The sequence below is a fragment of the Heptranchias perlo genome, chromosome 26, assembly GCF_035084215.1.
Source record: "Heptranchias perlo isolate sHepPer1 chromosome 26, sHepPer1.hap1, whole genome shotgun sequence".
Lineage (NCBI taxonomy): Eukaryota > Metazoa > Chordata > Chondrichthyes > Hexanchiformes > Hexanchidae > Heptranchias > Heptranchias perlo.
In genome coordinates, this window is record NC_090350.1 from 33,274,699 (window position 1) to 33,300,237 (window position 25,539).

Here is a 25,539-nt window from a genome sequence, read left to right on the forward strand (position 1 = left end):
GATCCAACTGACGTGGATAAATTGGTCTGGCTGATAGCACATCGGCAACAAATACTAAATAAGCACTGCAAACTATGTTTGAGGAGAGCTTTATTTTCACATGTCGTTGAGGAATGGAAAGAAGCTATCGTGAAACTGACAAGCAAGAAGCTAACAGTTATTGGACGTTGAAGTGAACAGTCCTACAATGGCTTCTGTTTTGAATCCCCTTAGCCCATTTGGGGACAATGACAGAATGACATAGCAGCCAATTATGGAAGATACCACATGGTCTATTTCCTTTTGATGAGGGTGACTTCTAGCTAATTCCCAAACAGTTCTGGTGCGATCAATCATGTCAGTTTGGCTTATGTGACTGGAGCCATCATCACGAGCCATTTATCCAAATCCTGAATGGCGGATTGAGAGTCACAAATCCCTTCACTTTGCTGTCTAAAGGTCATCCTGAGTGAGATGCAGAGCAGAGGTTTGTAGGGTCCTCTGTGTATGTGTATATATATATATACACATATATATACACACACATGATATTGGCTCATTTGGTAATAACTCAAACTGTGTCCAATAAAATGGATTGGTGGCTACGAAAGGGTGGATTAAGATTGGCTTTGAAGGCCTGCAAGTGTGCTCCTGGCCCATTGCTGTTGTAGGGCACTTTGCGCTGCCAGCACACTGAGGCGACTGCTCTGGATGTTATGCTGTCCCCCTTTTAGCACATGAGCGTTGCCTGGCTCACTGGGAGTGCAGAGGTTGGCGGTGGGTGGCACAGTTTCTGGGGCAGAAGCTAAAAACTGCAGCATTACTTGCACTCCCTGTAGGACACAAAAATATTGGTTTGTGGAGCAGTTTTGGTGGAAGTGTTGGAAAATGAGTACAAAGTCTGACAATTCCCAAAGTGCAGGCAGGACTACTCCCTTTCCTGAAAGAGCCTTGGAAGTTATGTTAAAGGAAGTGCAGACAAGTAGGCCTGCCATCCTTAGGTATGAGGGGCACAATCCTGAACAAAATGCAATGACAGCTGCATGAGAAGAGGTGGAAAAGCAGGCTAATGTAGTCTCTAGAGTTTAGAGGAGAGCGTCCCAGATGAGGAAGGCCCACAAGAAATCCGCCAAGGCATGTGAGTGCTCTACTTATCTGTCTGCTGTGGTCAGCAATGCCATGCCTCTACCACAAAAATAAACTTTCACCATCATCAGCTGCATACTCTTGTGGAACGATATCTTAATGTTACATACTTCTGGTCTGGAATCCTTTCACTGTAGGGGGATAGGCCCATTATAGACTCACTCACTATCCTTCTGCATGCTGTCGATGGTTGCATTCCTGTCTGGACGAGCATGTCCAATTTCCCAGCTCCGATAGGTTTCAGGAAGCCATCAAAAGAGCTAAGGTACCACCTTCAATCCAGGAACTCCTCAGGATATCCATCCACCAGCCACCTCACTTCCTTCTTCCACAATTGTTCCACTTAGAAGGACGAGGTAGCAGGAGACACGCAATATCTAATATCACCCAGGGAAGCACCAGGGAAAGAGAAAGTAGATCACACCGCATAAGAAGCTGGCCATGGTTGCAATGGATGTTGGTATTTGTGTTTTCTTGGAGCAAGACTGCTCTTCGTGCTGCAACGTATGCCTGGTTGTTCAGCGTTGGTGGCTGAGGGTCAGTGGGACCTCAGCATAGTGTTGGTATCTCTGGGCAGGGGAACCTGATCCAGGAATACATCTGCAGGGTGGAATTGCCTTTAAAGTGAAGTGGTTTTGGATTATTCTTTGTCAAGCGCGACACCATGTTGCTACTCATGGGGTATTGACAAATCCACATGTTGTGCCTCTTGTTCTCGTGCATCTGTAATCCTGCCTTTATTTTGCTGGTCAATTTCCTCCCTTTCCTTTATCTCAAGGACAGCTAGTGGAATCCCTAAAGGAATACCCATGAATGGGGTCAAGAAAAGAAAATTTGGAAAAGAAAATCAGGCTGCCAATTCGCTATCGCCTGTCTTGCACCTAAGTCGAATCGCATCCCCAGTTAGAAAAAACTCTTCAGTCAGTATGAAGGAAATGCAAATGATGCTGGTGAAAAAAGTAATTGAAGGTGACAGAAAGGGAAGTCATATGATGCATGGGGAAAAAAACCTTTTATAGGGACAGGAGTCTGCTGTGATTTCCCCAGTTGAACTGCCTGACTCACCCAGAGTAAATGGAAGGCAACAAATGAAGAAATTATTTGATTTATCATATCAATGGGGCATCGTACTTTTAAAATCTTCTTGCCACAAGAAATGTGCTGTGGAAAAAATACTAAGCAGCCAATTTGTCCAGCTAAGAAGCTAAATGTTGCTCAGCCTCAGAATCAGACATTCTGGTTTCCTTTGAATGCACGGTATAATTCAATCCACCAAGCCCGAAGTTTTCAGCTGGGAATTGTAAAGGAAACAAAAGACAAACAGCAATGAAACTTTAAACATTACCTAATTGAGCAGTTACTTAATAATTTAAAACCTAATGCATATTCATTTAGCAACAGAATATATTCATTTAGTAGTTTTGAACCCATTTTATTTACAACACATTATACATATTCATTAGTTTTCTGTGCTAAGTACTGCCATGATTTTTTTAAAAATTGACTAGTTTTAAAGTTTGAAAGAACAATTACACTTACTTTAGACGTTTAAACAACCAAAGCACAGTATTCACGTCATTATCCTTTTTCTTAAGCTATACATGGAAGGTGCACTTGCACAACAGTGTTGACCTGAAATGATTTTGTTTTGTCCCGATGCTACACTGCATTTCACTTAGAGAAGCCACAAGACAGTTGGTGCGGGAATGGAAAAATGTCACACTGTTGCAGTGAGGTGCACTCTTCCAAGTTTAGGGCTGATGCACATTGTTAGGGCAGACCAGCGGGAGCTTTACCCAGCATGTAACCGTGGGCTGGGAGTGCTTGGTGCAGAAATTGTTCCCTTGTCATGGAACGTGTTCCTTAGCAGTCACATTCCACACCTTGATGAGCAAAAATTTAACAGAAAAATGATAATTTTTCCTGCACATATCAGCAACCTCATTGTAATTACACCCTCTATGCCAAACAAACATAGCAGTGTAATGCAAATACTTTGCCGCAAGATAGCCAGGGTCAAAGGTCGTCAGCATCGTCATTTGAACAAATGCTACCCATTTCCTGCCACTCTTTAGACCTGAATGCTGGTGGCCAAAGTGTTGTGTAACCTTTAACAGTAAGTTATCTTCATTCCCAAAGTAATTTTTTTGCACATCTGTCACATGTTATTACAGTTGTGATACCATGTTAATAAAATGCTACTTTTATTTTAATATTTGTATGAATGCAGTTTGATATATTCTCAGTTTTTTAAAAAAATCAATAATAACGGAAAGTTTTCTGTATTACGGTAAAAGGCTCATGTCTTGTTACATGACACTGTTAAGAGTGATGCAGTTCATATTTCACAATATATGCACTAAAATTTACTTTTCATTCTGCTCACAGATGTTACATTTAACAGCTATAAACCACTGGCCAGGCTGGCTGCAGCTAAAAGAATGCAGGATAAAACATCAATAAGTAGCAATGTTTGTTTATTGGATTCCTGGCTTCTAACAATATTGCTGCCCAATTCTCAAGAAGCAAAACAGCATTTGTATAATGCTGAGGATCAAAAGTAAATTGCTGCAGCAAATTTCCATTATGCTGTTACACAGTAAAAATTCATTGTGGTCCTTCCCAACTCCAGCTGTGGCATTGGAAGCAGAAGGATTCTGAAGCTTTGAGAATTCTCAATTGAGATTCAGAGTTGCAACGACAGAAGCTTTAAGCATGTGCTATACCTTTATGACAGGTATTCCATCATGACATCATCCCATAATGGATCCCTTCCCATCCCATGTTCTGCACTGTATATCACAAGGGTGAAAGAGTGAATAGAACACTGATCGTCTATGGCTTCACTTTGCTAATTTACACACAGAATAGCCACAGATTCCAGGTAGATACATATCATCAGGTGTAATCATTCCATTATTTACATCTCAACAGCTTGCATTTATATAGCACCTTTAACGTAGAAAAACATCTCAAGGTGCTTCAAAGAAGTGTAATCAAACAAAAATCTATACTGAGCCAAAGAAGGAGAGATTAGAAGGGGTGACTAAAAGCTTGGTCGGAAAGGTGGGTTTTAAGGAGGAGAGGAAGGTGGAGAAGTGGAGAGGTTTAGGGAGGGAATTTTAAAACTTAGGGCCAAGATGGCCAAAGGCACAGCCACCAGTGTGGGGAGATGCAGAAGAAGCCAGTGTTGGACAAACACAGGGTTGTAGGACTGGAGGAGGGTACAGAGACAGGGAGGGGTGAGGCCATGGATGGATTTGAACACAACTATGAGAATTTTAAATTTGAGCCATTGGAGGACTGGGAGCCAATGTAAGTCAGTGAGCATAGGTCAGGGGTGAGCCGGACTTGGTGCGGGTCAGGATATTGGCAGCAGAGTTTTAGATGATCTGAAGTTTCTGAAGAGTGGAGGATGGGAGACCTGCCAGGAAATCAGTGGAGGTGAAAAAGGCATGGATGAGAATTTCAACAGCAGATAGGTTGAGACATGGGCGGAGGAGAGTGATGTAACAGTGATGGAAGTAGGCTGTCTTTATGACAGAGAGGATATGGGGTCAGAAGCTCAGCTCAAGGTAAAATACGACGCCGAGGTTGCAAACAGTCTGGTTCAACCTAAGATAGTGGCCATGGAGGGGATGGAATCAGTGGCGGGGGCCAAAGATGATGGCTTCTGTCCTCCCAATGTTTAACTGGAGGAAATTGTTCCTCATCCAGGACTGGATGTCAGATAAGCAGTCTGACAACACAGAGACAGTGGAGGGGCCAAGACAGGTGATGGAGAGGTAGAGCTGGGTGTTGTCAGCATAAATATGGAGCCTAACCCTATGTTTGCAAATGATGTTGCCACATAGATGAGAAGAGGAGGGGGCTAAGGATGGATCCTCGGGGGACTCCAGAGATAACGGTTTGGGTGCAGGAAGAGAAGTCATTGCTGGAGATGCTCTGCCTACAATCAGATAGGTATGTGTGGAACCACGTGAGGGCAGTCCCACTCAGCTGGACAATGGAGAACAGGAGTTGGAGAAGGATGGTGTGGTTGATTATCTCAAATGCTAAAGAGTGGTCAAGAAGAACAAGGAGAAATAGTCCACTGTGATAACAATCACAGGGGATGTTATGTATGACTTTTCTTAGGGCTATTTCAGTGCTGTGGCAGTGGCGGAAAGCTGATTGGAGAGATTCAAACATTGAATTGGGGGAAAGATGGGCATGGATTTTGGAGATGACAACACGTTCAAGGACTCTGGAGAGGAAAGGTAAGTTGGAGATGAGACTGTAGTTTTCAAGGACAGAGAGGTTGAGAGTGGGTTTTTTGAGGAGGTGGATCATAACAGTGGTTTTGAAAGGGAGAGGAACAGTACCTGAGGAGAGGGAACCATTTACAATGTCAGCTAGCATGGGAGCCAGGAAGGGCATGATAGGAGAGAAATTAGGGAAAGACGTGGATTCAACACCAGGACCGGGGGAATCTTATGGAAGGTTTGGCTTGGAAGGCAAGAGGAAAGGTAGAGGCAGCTGAATAGATGTTCTTAATCTTAGTGACAAAGAAGTCCATGAGCTCCTTATACTTGTTGTTGGAGGTGAGGGTGGAGGGGGCAATGAAGAAGGATCTAAGGAGATGGTTGGTAGTAGAGAAAATAAGCTAGGGTGCACAATTTTCACTTGTATCTCAAGAAGACTTCCAATAGATATAAAGAGTTATGGTTAATTGGCTTATAATTTCCACACCGTTCACCTGAGGAAGGAGGAAGCCTCCGAAAGCTTGTGAAATTTAAAATAAATTTGTTGGACTATAACTTGGTGTTGTAAAATTGTTTACAAAAGGCTTATAATTGAGTATTCACCTTTCATGTTTATTTAAAAGTAATTATTTCAAACATTACATTTTTTTGTATCGGGATCCCCTAAAAATATTTACACAATCTTGAAGACCTTATGTCTGAAAGACACAGTTACCCAAAGGAAAGCAGTGTAAAAATGACTAAAATCCTTTTTAAATTAGTAGATAGCAACAGAAATAATGAGCTAGTAAGTCAACAAATAAGAAAAATAAAGAAATCTAATGATTATCAGATTTCTCTCTGTCTTTCTTGCAGACTCAAAGGGTTCCCCTCGGGACTCCTAGAGAACCTAGTTTGAAAGTGTATGGACAAGATTAAAAGGTAAAATTTCCCTGTGCGCCAAAGTTATCACAAATACGATGAGAGTATAAAGCAATGCTTCCAGCTTGGTACTCACATCACATTTTGCACTAAACTTAGCACGTGGAGCAGCTTTTTCCCTAAGTCTTCAGAAAAAACACAGAAGAAATACAACCCAGAGAACAATTTGCATATTTATGATTTGAATCTCAGGCTACTACTTATTTACAGGTTTGCCGAAAATATTGTGGTGAGTTGATCAACGATGAGATGCAGTTTCAAAATTTGCATTCAACTATAGGAAGTCTCCTTGCCAACTATTACTCCTGGGAGCATTGTGAACATGATAAATGCAGAAGTAAAAAGAAAATGATTGAAGGTAGTCACACGGGTGAAAGGGGGAAAAGTCATGCTGTTTAATTGTGAAAAATCTTTGGAAGACGGCTTAAGAAGTGATTTCGCCTACTGAATTGGTGATTTATCATGGAACATTAATGATAACCAAATAGGCAGTGCTGTCTGCTTGAAAAAAAATGGAATAACCTGGCACAGGGAGGCCTAAAGGAGGGAGAAAAAAATAGCTTTTTGTTTTAGGTCCACTTGCTGAAAACAGATGCAGTACTTCAGAGAGAAAGGGGGTTACATTGGATAACCCACAAAACCGGGCGCGGGGGTCACATTGCGTAGTTAATCCATGCCCGGTCGTTGAAATGCAGGCAACACGTAACATTCATGCTGCCTGATGATTTATCTGATCGCTGCGTCCAGCCAGGCCTACCTGAGCTGTTGAGTGACTACTCACCAGTAGGGGGCCCAGATATCGCGAGTGGCGAGCCCCACTTAAAGGCAGCCTGCACATCTTAAAGGGGAGGTGCCGTGTGGTTGCAGGAAGTGGTGGAGATCAATTGTGGGGGAGGGGCGCAAGATGCCCTCCTGACATATGCGCCCGAGGCAGTGGGAGGCACTAGGGGACGAAGTCAATGCCAGGCTCATTGGTGCATCCCCCCATGGATTCAGTGCAGGAAGAAGTTCAATGCTTTGATACGAGAGGTCAAGGTGAGTAAGGTCAACTGTCAAGTGGCATCTCCTACCAACTGTATCATTAGCCGCATCCGCTGCTCCACGCTCTATACCCCCCATCACCCACCTACCAACGAACACTTTCAATCAGTACTCAACTCTTCCAATCAGATGCTTTCTCGCACCCTCACACATTACCATTGTGGCAAGCCGCACACCCACAACTCACAGGTGCACACACACTGGCAGCTATTCAACCATGACAGCTACATCACCCAAACATCTTGCAGAACACTCAATGACACATGTTCTGCTTTCTTGCAGGAGAAAGTGGCGCATAACAAGAGGCAGCAAGTGGCAGTGGCTCCATGGAACATGAACCTGCTGCCCTTTCTCAGGATGACAGCATTCCTGTCCCACCCCTGCCACTCCGCCAGTGCCCTTGCTGTTGCCTGTCAGCTAGACAGCCCACTCCCCGTGGAGGACTGAAACTTTATTACAGGAACGTAGGAAGATAGGATCACGAGTAGGCCATTTAGCCCCTCGAGCCTGTTCCACCATTCAATGAGATCATGGTTGATCTGTGACCTAACTCCATATATCCGCCTTAGCCCCATATCCCTTGATACCTTTGGTTAACAAAAATCTGTCAATCTCAGATTTAAAATTAGCAATTGAGCGAGCACGACCACCATTTGCGGAAGAGCGTTCCAAACTTCTACCACCCTTTGCATGAGGATGCGTTTCCTAACTTCACTCCGGCAAGTCCTGGCTCTAGATTTTAGGCTATGTCCCCAAGTCCCAGTATTCAAGTATAGGAGATCTCCAAAAGCAGATACAAATGCATCATCAGCCAGAAGCAATAACCCAGCAACTAACCTGTAACTCCTGCATGATCCCTTTAAATAGCGTTGGCGGGGGGGGTCCTCTATGCTGTTTAAGATCTGTTCAGCTGTGCGAGGTTAAGACAGTGCATTGGCTGGAGTGCGGAGTTCCAAAATCGCACCTGTCCCTTTGCACGCTGATCTATCGCATATTCTCCCTGCTTTCATGCTGCCGGCGTTCGTTATCTGCGCGTGCACGAATGCCTTTATCAATATGGCGTCCAGCACACATCACATTAGAAGCTTGCACGCACATTCCGGATGCCATTTTGGGTCCGTAGGAGTCCGGGTAGCGCCTACACAACCGCCGCTAGGATGCCCATTTAGCGCTCAAAGACTCACACTAGTGGGACCAGCAAGAATATGGCAAGATAATCTTATAGAATCAAAAACATCTTAAAGAGGAAGCTTTTGTGACGATTTTCCTCCACTGGATTGATCATGTCAGCCATTCTGTGTTGGAGATAATCGCTGGTAATTTCAACAGGGGTTTCTCCCGATCCTCTGCCGTAACATTGATGGGAAATTGGCAGAAATCCCACAGAAATTGCATGAACGGGCACTTACGTCATTTCCCTGGGGTTTCCATCAATCTCCCACTGAAGTTACAGTGGGAGACTGCGGAAACCCTGTGGAAATTCTACCCCAATCTATGTCTACAACCTATGCCCTATGTCCACATTTATAATGGAAACTGCCAAAATAATCTTGTCATGCTGTAATTATAGCCTTCCCCCAGTGGAGGCACTGCATTATTTTCTTGAACTATCAGTGAGCAAGGCCACAGGAGAGTCACTAATGTAATCTATAAAATGTTTTGCATATAGGGTCCGCCCTGCAAGGACCACACGTACTTCATATAACACTTTTCCCATCACCTTTTGTTGATAACGTCCCTATTCATATAAAACAGCATATCATCTGTCTCATTCTGAGATCTATGGGAGATCTACCACTAATGAAGTGTCATGTCACACTATTTGTAACATCCAGTGGGCACATTTACATGCAACACATGTCCCAATCCCCACTCACAATACATTGCACATTCCATTCTATAAAATTCTCTTTATAACACATCATATCCTCTGCCTTCCCATGAGCAAGGCAACAGGAGTTATACTAATAATTAAAATTATATTGAGGTAATAAATGTTGATCTCATAAGATAAACATTGAGGCTGCAAGCAGCATAATTTTGTAAATTCCAAAGTTTGTTTGAATATATTGTAGATATAATCACGGGCATTATGTAAATTTACTTATTAGCCCCTGAGATTTATGTTATTATCGAACTATTGGTCAAAGCAGGTCCAACTAATCTTTCAGCAAACTTTATAAAAATAAAAACGCTGAAGCGTTTGCAACCATCTTCAGCCAGAAGTGCCGAGTGGATAATCCATCTCAGCCTCCTCCCGATATCCCCACCATCACGGAAGCCAGTCTTCGGCCAATTCGATTCACTCCACGTGATATCAAGAAACGGCTGAGTGCACTGGATACAGCAAAGGGTATGGGCCCTGACAACATCCCAGCTGTAGTGCTGAAGACTTGTGCTCCAGAACTAGCTGCGCCTCTAGCCAAGCTGTTCCAGTACAGCTACAACACTGGCATCCACCCGACAATGTGGAAAATTGCCCAGGTATGTCCTGTCCACAAAAAGCAGGACAAATCCAATCCGGCCAATTACCGCCCCATCAGTCTACTCTCAATCATCAGCAAAGTGATGGAAGTTGTCGTCGACAGTGCTATCAAGCGGCACTTACTCACCAATAACCTGCTCACCGATGCTCAGTTTGGGTTCCGCCAGGACCACTCGGCTCCAGACCTCATTACAGCCTTGGTCCAAACATGGACAAAAGAGCTGAATTCCAGAGGTGAGGTGAGAGTGACTGCCCTTGACATCAAGGCAGCATTTGACCGAGTGTGGCACCAAGGAGCCCTAGTAAAATTGAAGTCAATGGGAATCAGGGGGAAAACTCTCCAGTGGCTGGAGTCATACCTAGCACAAAGGAAGATGGTACTGGTTGTTGGAGGCCAATCATCTCAGCCCCAGGGCATTGCTGCAGGAGTTCCTCAGGGCAGTGTCCTAGGCCCAACCATCTTCAGCTGCTTCATCAATGACCTTCCCTCCATCATAAGGTCAGAAATGGGGATGTTCGCTGATGACTGCACAGTGTTCAGTTCCATTCGCAACCCCTTAGATAATGAAGCAGTCTGAGCCTGCATGCAGCAAGACCTGGACAACATCCAGGCTTGGTCTGATAAGTGGCAAGTAACATTCGCGCCAGATAAGTGCCAGGCAATGACCATCTCCAACAAGAGAGAGTCTAACCACCTCCCCTTGACATTCAACGGCATTACCATCGCCGAATCCCCCACCATCAACATCCTGGGGGTCACCATTGACCAGAAACTTAACTGGACCAGCCATATAAATACTGTGGCTACGAGAGCAGGTCAGAGGCTGGGTATTCTGCGGCGAGTGACTCACCTCCTGACTCCCCAAAGCCTTTCCACCATCTACAAGGCACAAGTCAGGAGTGTGATGGAATACTCTCCACTTGCCTGGATGAGTGCAGCTCCAACAACACTCAAGAAGCTCGACACCATCCAAGATAAAGCAGCCCACTTGATTGGCACCCCATCCACCACCCTAAACATTCACTCCCTTCACCACCGGCGCACTGTGGCTGCAGTGTGCACCATCCACAGGATGCACTGCAGCAACTCGCCAAGGCTTCTTCGACAGCACCTCCCAAACCCGCGACCTCTACCACCTAGAAGGACAAGAGCAGCAGGCGCATGGGAACAACACCACCTGCACGTTCCCCTCCAAGTCACACACCATCCCGACTTGGAAATATATCGCCGTTCCTTCATTGTCGCTGGGTCAAAATCCTGGAACTCCCTTCCTAACAGCACTGTGGGAGAACCGTCACCACACGGACTGCAGCGGTTCAAGAAGGCGGCTCACCACCACCTTCTCGAGGGCAATTAGGGATGGGCAATAAATGCCGGTCTTGCCAGCGACGCCCACATCCCGTGAACGAATAAAAAAAAAAATCAGCTAATCTGGCATCCATTTTACGATTACACTTCTGTGAAGCTACTTGGGAAGTTTTTCTATGTTAAAGGAACTGCAAAAATGCAAGTTGTTGCTGTAATTTGTTGTCTAAATATTCAATTATTTGCCACTTAAACAGAAGTGGACATGGGCGTATACAGGAAGTGGTTTTGGGATTCTAGAATTGCATGAAACTATCTGAATTCAAGTGATGAAATGTAAGTGCGATTAACCTTACTTCAACAGTTTTAGCCTTAATGCAAAGAAAGAAAGCTGTCTTCAATTTTATCCAAATTTTTCAATGTTGTACCAAAATTAAGTAGTGGATGGTTGAAATCCTGCGCCATTGATAGCAATGTTCTGAGTAATGTTAGTAATCTGAGTAATGTAAAATAGTTTGCACTGTGAACTAACACACTGCCATGTGGAAAGCAACAGAGCTCATTTAGAATTCGAAGAGTTAATATCACAGTGTAGGAGGATGATGAATTGTCTGTTGCTATCAATGGAAATAGGTGATAGTTTTTGCCCATGAAATAGTCTGTTATAAATATCCTCATAAATTTTACAGTATCTCACAAATTCAATCACATGCAAAATGCAAATGTCACAAAGAGGTGGCACACAATAAGGAGGGCTGAGGAATTAGATCACACACCATTTTTGACATACTGGTGCCCTGCTCCTTGCAACCTTGAGATTAGCTTTTACATGCAAGGACTGAAGGTCCCTTTCATGAGTCCCAAAGAAACATTCTTCAGAGTCTTGTAATGCTGGGCTTTGCAGAGACTGCCCCAAGCTATAGCCCACACCCTCACTTAATGCAGTATGTATACAAGTCCATTCACTGAAATACAAATTTCTACATAAATCATTAAAAGCTGAATACAAATGATGGCATTCAGAACAGATAATTCTTTTTGAAAAGTGACTGCAGTTTCTTAGTCTCAGACAGAATCACATTAAATAAATTGATTTTCCATATATAAAGGAGCACACCACGGGTGAGGAGGAGAGAGGGGTTTTGGCTGCCACCTCCACTGTGGGGGGGATATTTCTCTGCCAGTGACCGTGCTGTCATTCCCAGCCTGGACCTAGACTGGCTGCTTTAAATAATCAGTGATTTAGCGTGACGGGTTCATGTGCTAATACTGCCATTTGCCCCCATCTCCACAATCTCTCCCCCAGGTTTTCAAGAAACAAGTAATGCATTCTGTATCTCCACACCCCTCCAGGCCCTGTTCTTCCTCTCCCCCATAATATGGGCGCAATAACAACTAATTTTGTAGGCCAGAGTCTGGCACGCGATCTGCAAAGGCACTGTGGGCACTGCTAAAGTGGCCAGGGCCTTTTTTTGTTTAGGCGGCCCAAATACAGGCCTCATTTCAAGATCTCCAGACTGCAAATTCGTTTAGACTGGTTGGAGCTTGCGATGCGCAAGATTCAACTAGTATTTCTTGTTCTTGAGATACCTAACCAGCGTTTCTTAAAGGGACCTCTCAAAAAAAAGCCCCAAAACATTGCACAATTTTGTTTTTTGTGGATTCGGAAGAAGCTCCTCTTGGCTCCACAAAACAACTGACAGCAACTGCCTGCCTCCCCCCGCACCCTCCCCATCCCCATCTCTACCCTGCTCCCCGCCCCACCCCGCTCCTAAACTTACCTGTAGGCCCTGAAGCTGGCCAGCTGGCCAAAACTGGTTAGGTCCTGACAGGTGAGCTGCATCAGGATGCCTGCAGCTCGACTGAATTATGATGAGGCTCGAGGACAAATTTAGTTTGGGCCTCGGGCCTCTCTGTTCTGGCACACCATTGCTTCGTGCTGCTAGAATTGCGCCGGTCTAGAGCGGTAACGAAGTTAAGCTGCACAGTATCTCATTTCCGAAAGGTTTGGAACCTGCAGCAACTGTCCATCCACAATGGGGACAAGTTAAGTCCCAGTTATTGCCCAAAGATGGAGGAAATGAGCTGTCCTGATTTGGCTCTAATGTTTTGTTTTAAAAAAGATAGGTTTCCAGAACGGGTATGTTCAATATTATCAGCCCCAGCTGCTGTATTTTGTTTTTGTATTTATAATGCGATCTTCTGATGCTGGCAATGCTGCATTTATTATCCATCCTTGGTTGCCCATAGAACGATGACTTATTTACCCGCTACAATCCTTGTGCTGATGGTGCTGCCATGATGGTGTTAGGTATGGAATTTAGAGTTTGACTCAACAATGATGAAGGAATGTGTCCAAGTCAGGATGATCTGAGACTTGGAGGGGAAACAGGAGTGATAGTGTTCCCATGATACTGATGCTCTTGTCCTTTTCAGTAAAATAAGTCATGGGACTGTGAGATGCTGTGGAGGGAAACTCAGAGTTGCTCCAGAATATCCCTGTGGTTTGTATATAGTGCAGCCAGTGGTGGAAGGGATGGATATCAAGACCAATGGCATGGGGCACGGATTAAGTGGGCAACTCTGTTCTGAAGAGAGTCAATCTTCTTCAGCATTGTTGCAGCTGCACTGCCCTTCCCCCCCCGCCAGGCAAGGGATGAGCATTCCATCACATTCCCGACTTGAGTCTTAAATGGCAGAGAGGCATTGAGAAGTCAGGAGGTGAGCCACTCATTGCAGACTGCCCAGCCTCTGCCCAGCTCTTGTATGGAAGACTTCTTTCACAATTCTGGCCTGGTGACACCAGGAATTTCCCCAGTGTTGGCAGGACTTAGCCTGGCCTAAACACAAACACGATGTTTGCAGTCTAAAAGACACAAATTACAATTCTGAACATTTTTATATGTTGAATCATAGAATCATAGAAAGGTTACAGCATGGAAGGAGGCCATTCAGCCCATCGAGTCCGCGCTGGATCTATGCAAGCGCAATCCAGCTGGTCCCACTCCCCTGCCCTTTCCCCGTAGCCCTGCAATTTTTTTCCTTTCAAGTACTTATCCAGTTCCCTTTTGAAGGCCATGATTGAATCTGCCTCCACCACCCCCTCAGGCAGTGCATTCCAGATCCTAAAACTCGTTGTGTAAAAAAGTTTTTCCTTATGTCACCTTTGGTTCTTTTGCCAATCACCTGAAATCTATGTCCTCTGGTTTTTGACCCTTCCGCCAATGGGAACTGTTTCTCTCTATCTACTCTGTCTGGACTCTTCATGATTTTGAATACCTCTATCAAATCTCCTCGCAACCGTCTCTGTTCCAAGGAGAACAACAACTTGTTGTAGATTAATGGGCAATGTTTGAGTAAAATACCTGAGCAGAGTTAGATTGGCGATTATGTGTTTATTTTATCATGTTGTACAGACCAACAAGATGAACACTGTTTTGTCAGATTTATCAGAGCCAGTATCCATCGTTAGTGGGCTGCGAGAGGCTATGAGAATTTTTGAGAAACTGAAAATGTTTGAGAATTAGTGTTTTATGATTTGGAACATAGATGTAAAGGGGCAGAAAAATTAAAAACTCACATGAGAGTTAAAAATTATGTTTCAGATCCATTTTTTTTACTGTGGGCAAACTGCCTGCAACCCTCATTTCTAGGCATGCAATATTATCCATTATCCTTACAAATGTTATTTGAATAGACGTCTTCTTGCATTTGCTGGCCTAAAGGCTATATTTGAGATAAAGCAATAACCAAATTAACATAACATTTCATTAAAAAAATTATAATGTTTCATCAAGAAACATAGCATATACTTTATCTCTGACTTCTCGGAGTCTATTAAGGCTGAGGTGCTCTTTTAAAACTGGAAATCGCTGCAGTCATTTTAAGAGTCATTTTGAAAGTTTGCATTAAAATCCTCTGCTCAGGTATTTTACTCAAGCACTGCCTAGTAATCTTAACTCTTTGAACGCGAGAGATAAGTATTGACTGAATCTACATTCAGGAGAATAAGTGACAACGTCATTGTAATCACCATAGGGTATCAAACAATACCGCAGGAAATCTGAAGACCGGACGAGAACAATGAAGGATTAAAATCTTGATGTTCCTTCGACAGGCCTATGTAACCTGTGTTTAAAATCACATCCCACAGAAATCTTTTTTCTTAATACTAATCTCTAATGTACATAGATATGTTTGCCAAAAACTAGTGGTGTGGAAATGAGCATCCATGTTTTAGGAGAATGCAAACAGAATTTACAACAGTTTTAAAAAAGCAACTCAGGTTCGAAAAGATGAGAGTCAAAGCAGATTTTTTTTGGAATGGTTTTAATTACACTCCTGAGCAAGTTGGCAGGAGTTAAAAGAAAATGGATCCCCAGAGAATTTAAGCTGCTGTCTGTAAATATTAAATGTACATTGATTGTCCACAGACAGAATGCACCAAAAGCAAAGAATGGTCACTCCCGGATTAAAAGATTTACTTAACCATATGCTTGATCTGTAACCGTTAATTCCACTATATACAGAAAACTGCAAATGTACAGAAACATCCAAATGTCTGGATATTGTGAGGCCGGGGTGGGTAATTTCCCGATGTATTCCTGGCACTGTGCTAGAATACCGAAGCAGTAAATCTCCTCCATCACAGCATAGTGATGTTTTGGGCAGTAGAAATTCAGCCAGTCCTGTTCTAAACCCTACCATAGCTTTCCATTCCAAAGGCCCTACTGTTAATCTTTTCCATAATTCTATCACAGTTACTGAAAAAATGATGTCTAAATTTCCTAGTTCCCTTTGACATCCTTTACTTTCAACTGTGCCCCGCAAATATATCCTAAATCTAAATTCTCCATACCCATGAAAACCTTAAAGGCCTCTATCAAATCCCCATTATCCTGCTCTTCTCCAGAGAGTTAGTGTCCAGGGTAGACAACCATTCCGCATAACTCCAGCCCTCCTCTCCAATAATTCTACAGATTTCCTGGAATATGAAGGCCAAAACTGAACACAGTACTCCAAAATGCAGCCTTGCCAAGGTCAGATACTTCAACATCACTTCCTACACTTACAAGTCACACCCTTAGCTATACATCCCACATTTTATTAGCTTTCTTCGCCATCTTTGAAAATTTGGAACTCGGCTGTGTTGGAACTCATGTGCGGGCATATCTCTGCTCTGTCCCGGCCCCCACCTCCCTGCTCCCTCCAAGCCCCGAATCCAGCTCCTGGAACCAGGAGTGCTGCCAGTAGTCCTGATCAAAGAAGATTCATAAATATTTTCAAACATACTGCTTCTGAAATGCATTTGCCTGGGAGTGCCATAACAAAAGAGCACCATGAGAGATGGCCTTTAGGTGAAAATATGCCAATTCATTACTTTCTCTCTATCTCTCTCCTCATACTCTATTTTCGCACTCCCTATCACTCCAATTATTTGTTTTCCTCTGCCTTCCTGCCATTTTTTCTTCTTGATCAGTCACAATATTGATAGAGACACGTTAAGTAATTCGGTCTCCAATTTGTCATATTTATGTCACTGTCTCGGTTTCTACAACAACAACTTGTATTTATATAGCACCTTTGACGTAGTAAAATGTCCCAAGGCGCTTCACAGGAGTGTAATCAAACAAAATATGACACCGATCCACATAAGGAGATAGTTGGACAGGTGAGGTCAAAGAGGTAGGTTTTAAGGAGCGTCTTAAAGGAGGAGAGATGTGGAGAGGTTTAGGGTGGGAATTCCAGGGATTTCTAGCCCTTTTACATTTGTTTTTTCCTCTGTCCCATGACTCTATTTGTCTGCCACTTACATTGCTTACATTCCAATGCACACAATTTATAAAGCTGAATATGATATTTTCCTGTGTGATGGCCTAAGGTGACAGATTACAGTACTTCCTGTATTAGAGTGAAGGAATCATGCAAAGCAGCTGCAGCATGAGAGGCGAGAAAGCAATATTACTTCTGCCATCACTCCAGCAGTGGCTGCACCTCTGCTGCTGCGTAATGCCCTTAATTCTCAGTATTTGACTGAAAGATGGTGCCTCAAAGACCCAGCTTCAGTTTGACACTTAAATAGTATAGCGAGTAAACTATTTTCTTTCGAAGACTTTATTAAATGCTTAATTATTATATAACTAAAGCTGAATTGTGGTCCAGGCTTTAATGGAAGTATTGTTGCAACTCAATAATCCTACAGATGCATTAGACTGAGTCTATAAACCATCTGACATTCCTCACGAATTGGATTGGGAGTGGGTTATTTATGGTGTTATAAATAGAAGGTACTTGATAAATTGATTTACTTTGAATATTTCTGAAACCAGTCATTTCTGTTGTCTGGAAATGTTTTATTTTTCTCTATTCAGAGCAGAGCAGCGAATGCAATTTATTTCCCCTTCACCTGTTCTTTCCTCTGGTCTGCTGTTTCAAAGAGCCGGCACAGTCATGATGGGCTTAATGGCCTCCTTCTGTGCTGTATAATTCTATGATTCTTTGAGAGGAGCTGAGGCAGGGACAGAGGTGGGCGATATTACGGAGGTGGAAGTAGGCGGTCTTGGTGATGGAGAGGATATGGGGTCGGAAGCTCAGCTAAGGGTCAAATACCTGTCACTGAGAGTGTTGGTGAGCATCTCATTCATTTCAAATAAAGAACAGAGCAAGACCTTGTGGAATGTTCACGGACACCACAAGCAGAAATAAAGCAGTCTGGAACAGTAGTCCAAATGTCGAAGTGCAAACTCTACTTCCCTATGATTTTTCTCCTGGGTTGCTTGTAGTTGAGCCCAGGCGATTAATCTTCCATTCCGGGAGACTCCTGGACAATCCGGGAGGGTTGTTGACTACTCTCGTTCCCACTTCCTGCACCAGCCATCTTTACTGTCTTTTTAAATGAATTTGCTAACTTAAATGACAATTTCCGCTGAATTACATTGTGTTTTACATTGCAGGATTGCTACTGGTTTGAGACTGCTCCAAATTAATTTCATATAGAAGTTTACAGTCTTCAAATACAAAAGACTTTTAGCCATCGGTTTGAGATGAATTTGACCCCTTCCTGGTCTACAGTCACCCACTGGTATATTGATAAAGTGACCATTATTCATATGTGAGCCTCGGCAGTGAGCGTCAACAAGTTACGTGAAGAGCGAACGCATAACAGCTGAGTCTGATCTTGCCCTCAATCCAACATTCACACTCATGCACTTTCCAGCATGGTGATCAGGGATGGGAATCCTGGCTGATTTCTTTTATCCTCTCCATAGTCCACGGACACCGAGTCCAAACGTAGCACCCGAGCTGCTGCCCAACTGAGGGGCACAAGTGCTGAGTTTTCTTCTCCAATCACCAAGTAAGAATTCACAGCCAACATGAGCTACATCATTTCACAATATGGGGAAGCGTTAATGTCGCTTGCCAATATCGGCTAGCCCAACTCAAATGCCAACTGAGATTCAGACTCAAATTCAGTCACCTTTTAAATGTGAATGTAAATTTCCAGCATCAGAGCTGTTTGTTACGATTGATATTCTTTTACTAATCTTAATGGGGTCGAAATTGGTCTTTTGGTGGGGGGCGGAGTAAACGGGCGGTATTGCATCAGGTGCCTGTTGTACGCTCCACTTAATAATCAGTTCTATCGAAGTCAATGGAACTTAATATTGGGCAGGGAGTGTAACGGGCGGCAGATTCAATTCCGCTCGTTTTGCGCTGCTGCCCCCCAGACCGATTTCTACCCCAATATATTTCATGGCACGCGTCATGTTTTGCGATTTGGTTTCAGACAACACATAAAATAAACCTTGTTCAGATTGTCCTGTGCAAACCAAAAATGAAATGAAGCAAGATAGAATGACTGAAGTTTATTGCTTTTGCCTGAAATCCCTTTGTGGCTGTGCACATTTAAACATTTCCTATACCGCAATGAATTAGAGAAATCTTTTGTTATTGTTCTTACGATGAATAGATTCAATTTCCAGCGTAGCCAAGTATTTTTTTTCAGGAAGATTCATTTTATAGATTTCCAAATTCCCCATCTCTTTATGTGCTGAAAGAGAAACTTTAATTGCCACAAAATCATACATGTTTTATATGGAACACCTCACACTACCAGAGAGCTTCAACTATATTATTTCTTGTGGTTCTTGGTCCGAGCGTATTTTAAGCTTTAAAACTGCTGGCCAGAACCATCTTGGGAACAGCCATACCTTCACAAACTGATGAAGATTTTTTTAAAAAAACAGCTTATGCTACAACCTCAAGAAGGCAGAAGCTGTAATAGGAAGGAACATTGGAACATGTAGTCGAAGCAGCATATCACACCAAACCTTCTCAGACACATTAAAAAAAAACACCAGATTGTAGAAAGTCACAAGGGCTGATAAATCAGGTAAAGTTCAATACAAACTGATCAGCAATAGATTTTTAATCCAGGAATTTGTGGGTGAACATTGATCAGGACTGCAGCAGAAGAATGTGACCTGTTTACAATCTCTTTTGTTTTCCCATATACTGATCTCTGCGAGATCACGTGGTGTCCATCGATACTCTTGAAGCTGTCCATGCCCGGTGGGCACCACTGGATACAGTTTGCAAGATCAACAACATAAACCAGATCACGATCTGACTGAAACCTTTTTTCGTTTGAATGGACCATTAGTATTTGTGGTGCCCTCCTCTTGGGGAGGACAACTGTAGAGTGTGTTTTGCTCCTGGTGATATTGGGCATTACCCCAGTATTGGCCTGTTCAAAATTAGTCCCAGTTCAGTTACCCTTGTAAGTTGTGCCCAGAGTGCCTCATCGCAATGGACGTCTGAACTAACTGCCTGTGTGTGAGAAGAAAGAGCAGAGCTGAAATTGTATTTTGCCAGAGAGAGGGAAAGAGAGAGAGAGAGAGAGAGAGAGAGGAAAAAAGAGCTGGGAAGAGAGAAGGAAGAAGAGAAGAAGGAGGTGGCTTGATATCCTGAGGGAAACAGGTGCACTTTTGAGATCATGAACGTTCCTGTTCTCCTTTCTCTGCATCTCAGTAATCTTAACATGATTCCCAGCACTTCTCATTCATGATGTGATACAGAATGTGATACAGTAATGTCCTCTATTGTAAGATGTCTGACGCACAGGCTGTTGTAACCGAATGATATACAGCTAGTTTTGGAATATCTCTGGGTCCTTTCATGTGCATAAGTGTGAAATGATGCAAAATGATCTTTTTGGGGGCAATTACTTGAATTGACTAAAATGTTCATTCAATATCACATCATTTTTTTTTACATTATATATGAATCTATCAAACACAAATTTTACACATAAGATAGCATTTCTTTGAAAAAGGGACTGTACACTCAGATTAGATCATAAATGGGACATACTCTGGTAGGTCTGAATCTGAATTTAAAATGGAAATCCTTTACTGTCACCACTCAATCACATCATCCATCAAGCTAGCATTAGACTACTTTCGTTTTTACTGATGTAGTTGTCAACCTTGAACTCAGTCCAGTCACTTTCCATAAGCAGGTTCAAACAGGACCAAGATAAACAGCTATGCTAAGCCGAAGGTGATTCTGATCCTGCTGCATTTCAAACACGCACATTTTACAGAAATCTTCCACTTAATCATCTATAGTTTCCATAAAAAGCCAGATGATGGGTATGCAATGCTCCCTGCGGCCATCAAAGGCAGTGAGACATCTCAAAACTGAGACAGTGCTCAGAAGTTCAGGGAATGATTAGCTCGGAGGTGTGCTTTGATTGTGGCGTTCAGCACATGATAGAGGCACTAGCATAAAGCAAAGCTGTACATGACAGGAGACGTCGGTGCACTGAAGCCCATTCAAAAATGTACAGTGCTGTTGATTCTTACCTTTCTGAACCCATTTAAAATTAGTTTCACCATGCCACTCAGAGCACCAGTCCTGCATTATTAAAATTAAATCTGAGTGTTTGTTCAAGTTTAGTGTTCAAACTTAAGGTGATTTTATTAAGTTTAAAATGATCAATTACGGTGTGCTTTCCATCAGCAGAAGGTCTTAATCCCAATTGCATTTTATAAAATGGTGTGTAGCCATTAAATATGCATTTCAGTGTGGATAGGTTTTGCTGAGATCCACAGGTGCAGAGTGCCCTATCTCAGGCACATGGAAATAAGCAGAGGGACTTATTCTGTCTTGGACAGCATGAAGTCTATGGCTGATTCAGAGCACTAATGGTGTGCATAAAGACGTATGTGGCATAATGCACCACAAATAGCTTAGAATTCATGATTTCCAACTATCACCTTGGTTACCAGGATAAATGTAATCAGTCTAAAGCAAAACTAGAGATTAGAAGAAAATTTCTCCCCAAAGGTAAATCAAGCATCAGACTCTCAGCTAATCAACCAAAACCTTCAAAAACAACCAGAGGAAAATTGGGTTTAAAAACAGGCTGTTAAGCGTAAATATACGCAGATGATTGGAACCTGTATGATGCATAATAGTTTCTGAGCTGCTGGGATCATGGAAATGTCAAACTAAGAAAAAAAACAACCACTGGCATGTATCATGTAGGATGCAGGGTTAGATCATTTTTCTTGATTTGTTTGTGGGAGGGGCTAGGGAGAAGCCCTGCAGAACATTTCCTCAGGAGATTAAATGGGTTGGACAAAGTCCAGGGAGGAGCAGATTGTACATAGTCCACGGAAAGAATGGCTTTGATGGGCTAAATAACTATTTTATTTCCAGGCTTTCTTACATTCTTATACTTCAAAAGGAAAAATTTGCAGAGCTATGGAGAAAGAGCAGGGGAGTGGGACTAATTGGATAGTTCTTTCAAAGAGCCAGCACAGGTATAATGGGCTGAATGGCCTTCTTTTGTGCTGTATGATTCTATGATAGTATGACTAATGTACAACAGGTCTAAGTGTGGGCAGTACTGCTGTGAAGCACCTGAATGTAGTAGATTTACAACAGGGAGCAAGGCATGGCTCCAATCACAATGTTATTGCATTGACGAATACATTTCATATCACGCTGAAATGGGCTACACTCTTCATTCTAATCAGGTTGATCATTAAACTTGTGTAAACAATTGGGAAGTTTTGTTAATCTTGGAATGTAAGAAAATACCTTTAAATATTTCACACTGCACCAACACAAATATTATATATATACGAACATGTGCTTGGTTCCCAGAAACAGTGGGGTTCAGCAGGAGATCCCCTTGTGCCTGCAACTTACCATTCAGGTTTTTAAATATGTTGAGGATGGGCAGTATCTGTCGATAGTAGGGCACCAAAGCCTCACCCACCATATCTCCTGACACAACAAGGTGCTGTAGGATTTTTAGCGTGGTGCATATGACTTGCTTGTTCCGAGTGTTCAGTGCATCTGTATAAGACAGGAAAAGGTTATGAGTCTGTGTGCTGCTACAGTAAACAAATCTGATTAAATGCTCCCTGCAGAGAGGATGGTATATAAATTGTTGTTAGCAGAGCTTTAAACATTTTGCAGTTAGATTGCTGGAGCTCTTCTTTTCCTGATTCCCTTGCTATTAGCAATGTGAGACTTACTGCACTGTCCAGTGCATTCATTTAGCATTGAAGCTCTATGTTGTCATTTCATCTTCACACTGTTTATACCCTTAGGGACACAGGAGCCTGTCAGTCTTTCACAGCAAATAAATGGCACATTTCCAATCAAGTGTCTCACCCATTAAACAGATCAGGCTATCTCACATTAACGCAAACAGTAAAACTCTACAACCATCTGGGGCTTCTGCAAGTGTTTAATACAATCATGACCTATTTGTAAAATTTTCAAACAAATACGCAGTGTGCACTTGATCAGTCTGCTAAAGCACTGTGGGCAATTCAGCAAACAAAGTCAGCTTGTGTCAATTTCCTTTTCTAATTATTTTAATATCCTGTTTATTGGCCTAGGAGATCAACCGAACTCCAAGCAATTTAGAAAAAGGATTCTGAAGAAAGGAAAAAAAGAGAAACAAACTAGGAATTCAGTCCCAAAAGGAATTTAGGCAAAAAAACCTTGCAGCAATGATAAGGTGAAAATGAATTGGTAAAAAAATAAATGGCATTAGTATTTGGGTAGATTAGAGAGACTTAATTTCAATTAAGTTAGTTTACTTAGAAACTGGAACAGACAAAGCTAGAAATAACTGCAAGATTAGTATACAGACACTTAACATGTTCCAAAAGTATTGCTTTGTTCACTTTTTTAAATGGTGTATTAAAACTGTTGAACCTGTTTGAAATAACAGACAGAAGAATTTCATAAAATTGTGGTAAGCATTTGTACACAATATTAGAAAAATTAATCTCTAGTTTGTAGTTCCTTATGGAACACAAAAATATTGCTTGGAGAGGGAAACATACTGCAACAAGCCAGAAGTTGTATCCTAGAAGGTGGAGTGAATGGAAAAGAGCACTTGTGAACTGAGTATCGTGGAAATGCTGAAAAGGAATTGAAAAATACAATACTTATTTATAACTGTGTGCTCAATGGCATCGGTAACTAGGTGCTGACAGATTTTGATTATTTTGCTTAGAGATGCTCTATTACCTGAAGGACTATTACAGCACAAACATTGTTAGCTCAGTGGAATGGCAAGTCAGACATGGAATACAAGTGATCATCTTCCTGACACCAACTACAATCAAAGGTATTGGAGACAATTATATTTAAATCCTTCAGAATCTGAAAGGCTGTACCCTGTTTACGCTGAAGCAAGAGTTTTGATCTACAGCCAGTACTGTACCTGCAAGGGTTTTTACACTGGTTTTATTCTGGAACGATTTACATGAGTTTTCTGTCACAAGTGATAGTGATACGGAAAAAAAAAAGAAACTGACAGTCAGACCTGAGATTTTAGCTTCTTTCCTTCATTTCCCTGTCATTCATAACATTTCTCAGTGCTTTCATCTATCAGACTGCTCTTGTCAGGCCCTCCATTTCCTCTACATTATGCAGGCTCTGTCCAAATCATAAAACAGATCATGGCTGATCCACACAATTCTTCATGGGTTTTTGTTTAATTCATTCTTGGGATGTGGACGTCACTGGCGAGGCCAGCGATTGCCCATCCCTGATTGCCCTTGAGAAGGTGGTGGTGAGCCGCCTTCTTGAACTGCTGCAGTCCATGTGGTGAAGGTTCTCCCACAGTGCTGTTAGGTAGGGAGTTCCAGGATTTTGATCCAGCGACGATGAAGGAACGGCGATATATGTCCAAATCAGGATGGTGTGTGACTTGGAAACAATGGTGTTTCCGTGTCTTTCTAGGTGGTGGAGGTCGCAGGTTTGGGAGGTGCTGTCGAAGAAGCCTTGACGAGTTGCTGCAATGTATCCTGTAGATGGTACACACAGCTTTCTCTATAAACAGTACATTAATTGGCATTGCAGTTGTTTCATCAACTCCTCCCTACCTTTTTGTCTTTAATTTAACACAAAGTTATTCCAGTGCTCAATTTATCTTAATTTACACCTCTCTTTTATATCACATTTTCAGTCTACTCTTGTTTGTTTCTCCCAATTGTATATCACTGTTCCCACTAACTGCCTGCTAAGTAAAATATTTGCACCTGCTTTCTGCTTTGTTTTCATTATGGTGTGTAATGTAGCTCTATAATCTCACAGCTCTGCTCACTTGGGATCTCCTCCGACTGCAACTGCAGGAGAGAACTGAAGGTAAACAATATTCAAAATGGAAGGACCTATGTTTTTTTATAAACAGTTTTAGTATAAAACTTAAAAGTTTACTTTGGTTAGTCTTCATGAGAGGTAATGAGAAAGAAAAGGATAAAATATAACACGATTAAGATTCTGGATTATAATTTTATTATAGAGCGTCAGGTTTTCAATTGTAATTCAATAACCTAATCATGATGGCTTTCAATCCTACATCTAACTAGCAAAGCTAGGCAGTATATGGTAGTAGAATATTTTGACAGCTGCTGGTTAAATTCAAAGCGTAATGACACTCCATATTCCTTTTGTCACCAATCAAAGAGACTTACACGGTCCCAAAACTGGTGACTAAATAAAAGGATATTTTCATCAGACCATCACTCCTGAGAACAGTGACAGTTACATATACAAGACTATGCTATAGTCCATGAATTCCACTTGCTATCAAGGAATTTGATGCATGGCCACTTTTGTTTTTTAAAATAATTTTCTTTCCCTCCATATCCCTCCTTAAGGTGTTCCTTGCACTGATATGACCCAATGAGTGGTTGGCCTCTGCAACCTCGCTCAAGTGGCCACTGTTTGTCTGGGAACCTAGAGAATGAGTGCCAGTGGGCTATTCGACCGTGGAGCTGAGACTGACACTGTTCTCATCCAACGTCCACATGTAAACAGTTCTAGCAGCAGCCACCGAATAGCAATCAGGAATGGGAACCTTGACTTAATTTTCCTCC

General features: G+C 42.4%; 1 protein-coding gene across 2 annotated transcripts in view; it reads right to left on the reverse strand.

The window, feature by feature from the left end:
• pacrg (PARK2 co-regulated) overlaps positions 1–25,539 on the reverse strand; it is a 175,834-nt gene that overhangs the window by 25,060 nt on the left and 125,235 nt on the right. For both annotated transcript variants that reach the window (XM_068006738.1, XM_068006737.1), the window contains one exon: positions 22,343–22,492. In XM_068006738.1, coding sequence (XP_067862839.1) covers positions 22,343–22,492 — 150 coding nt within the window. The remainder of the gene's footprint in view (positions 1–22,342; positions 22,493–25,539) is intronic.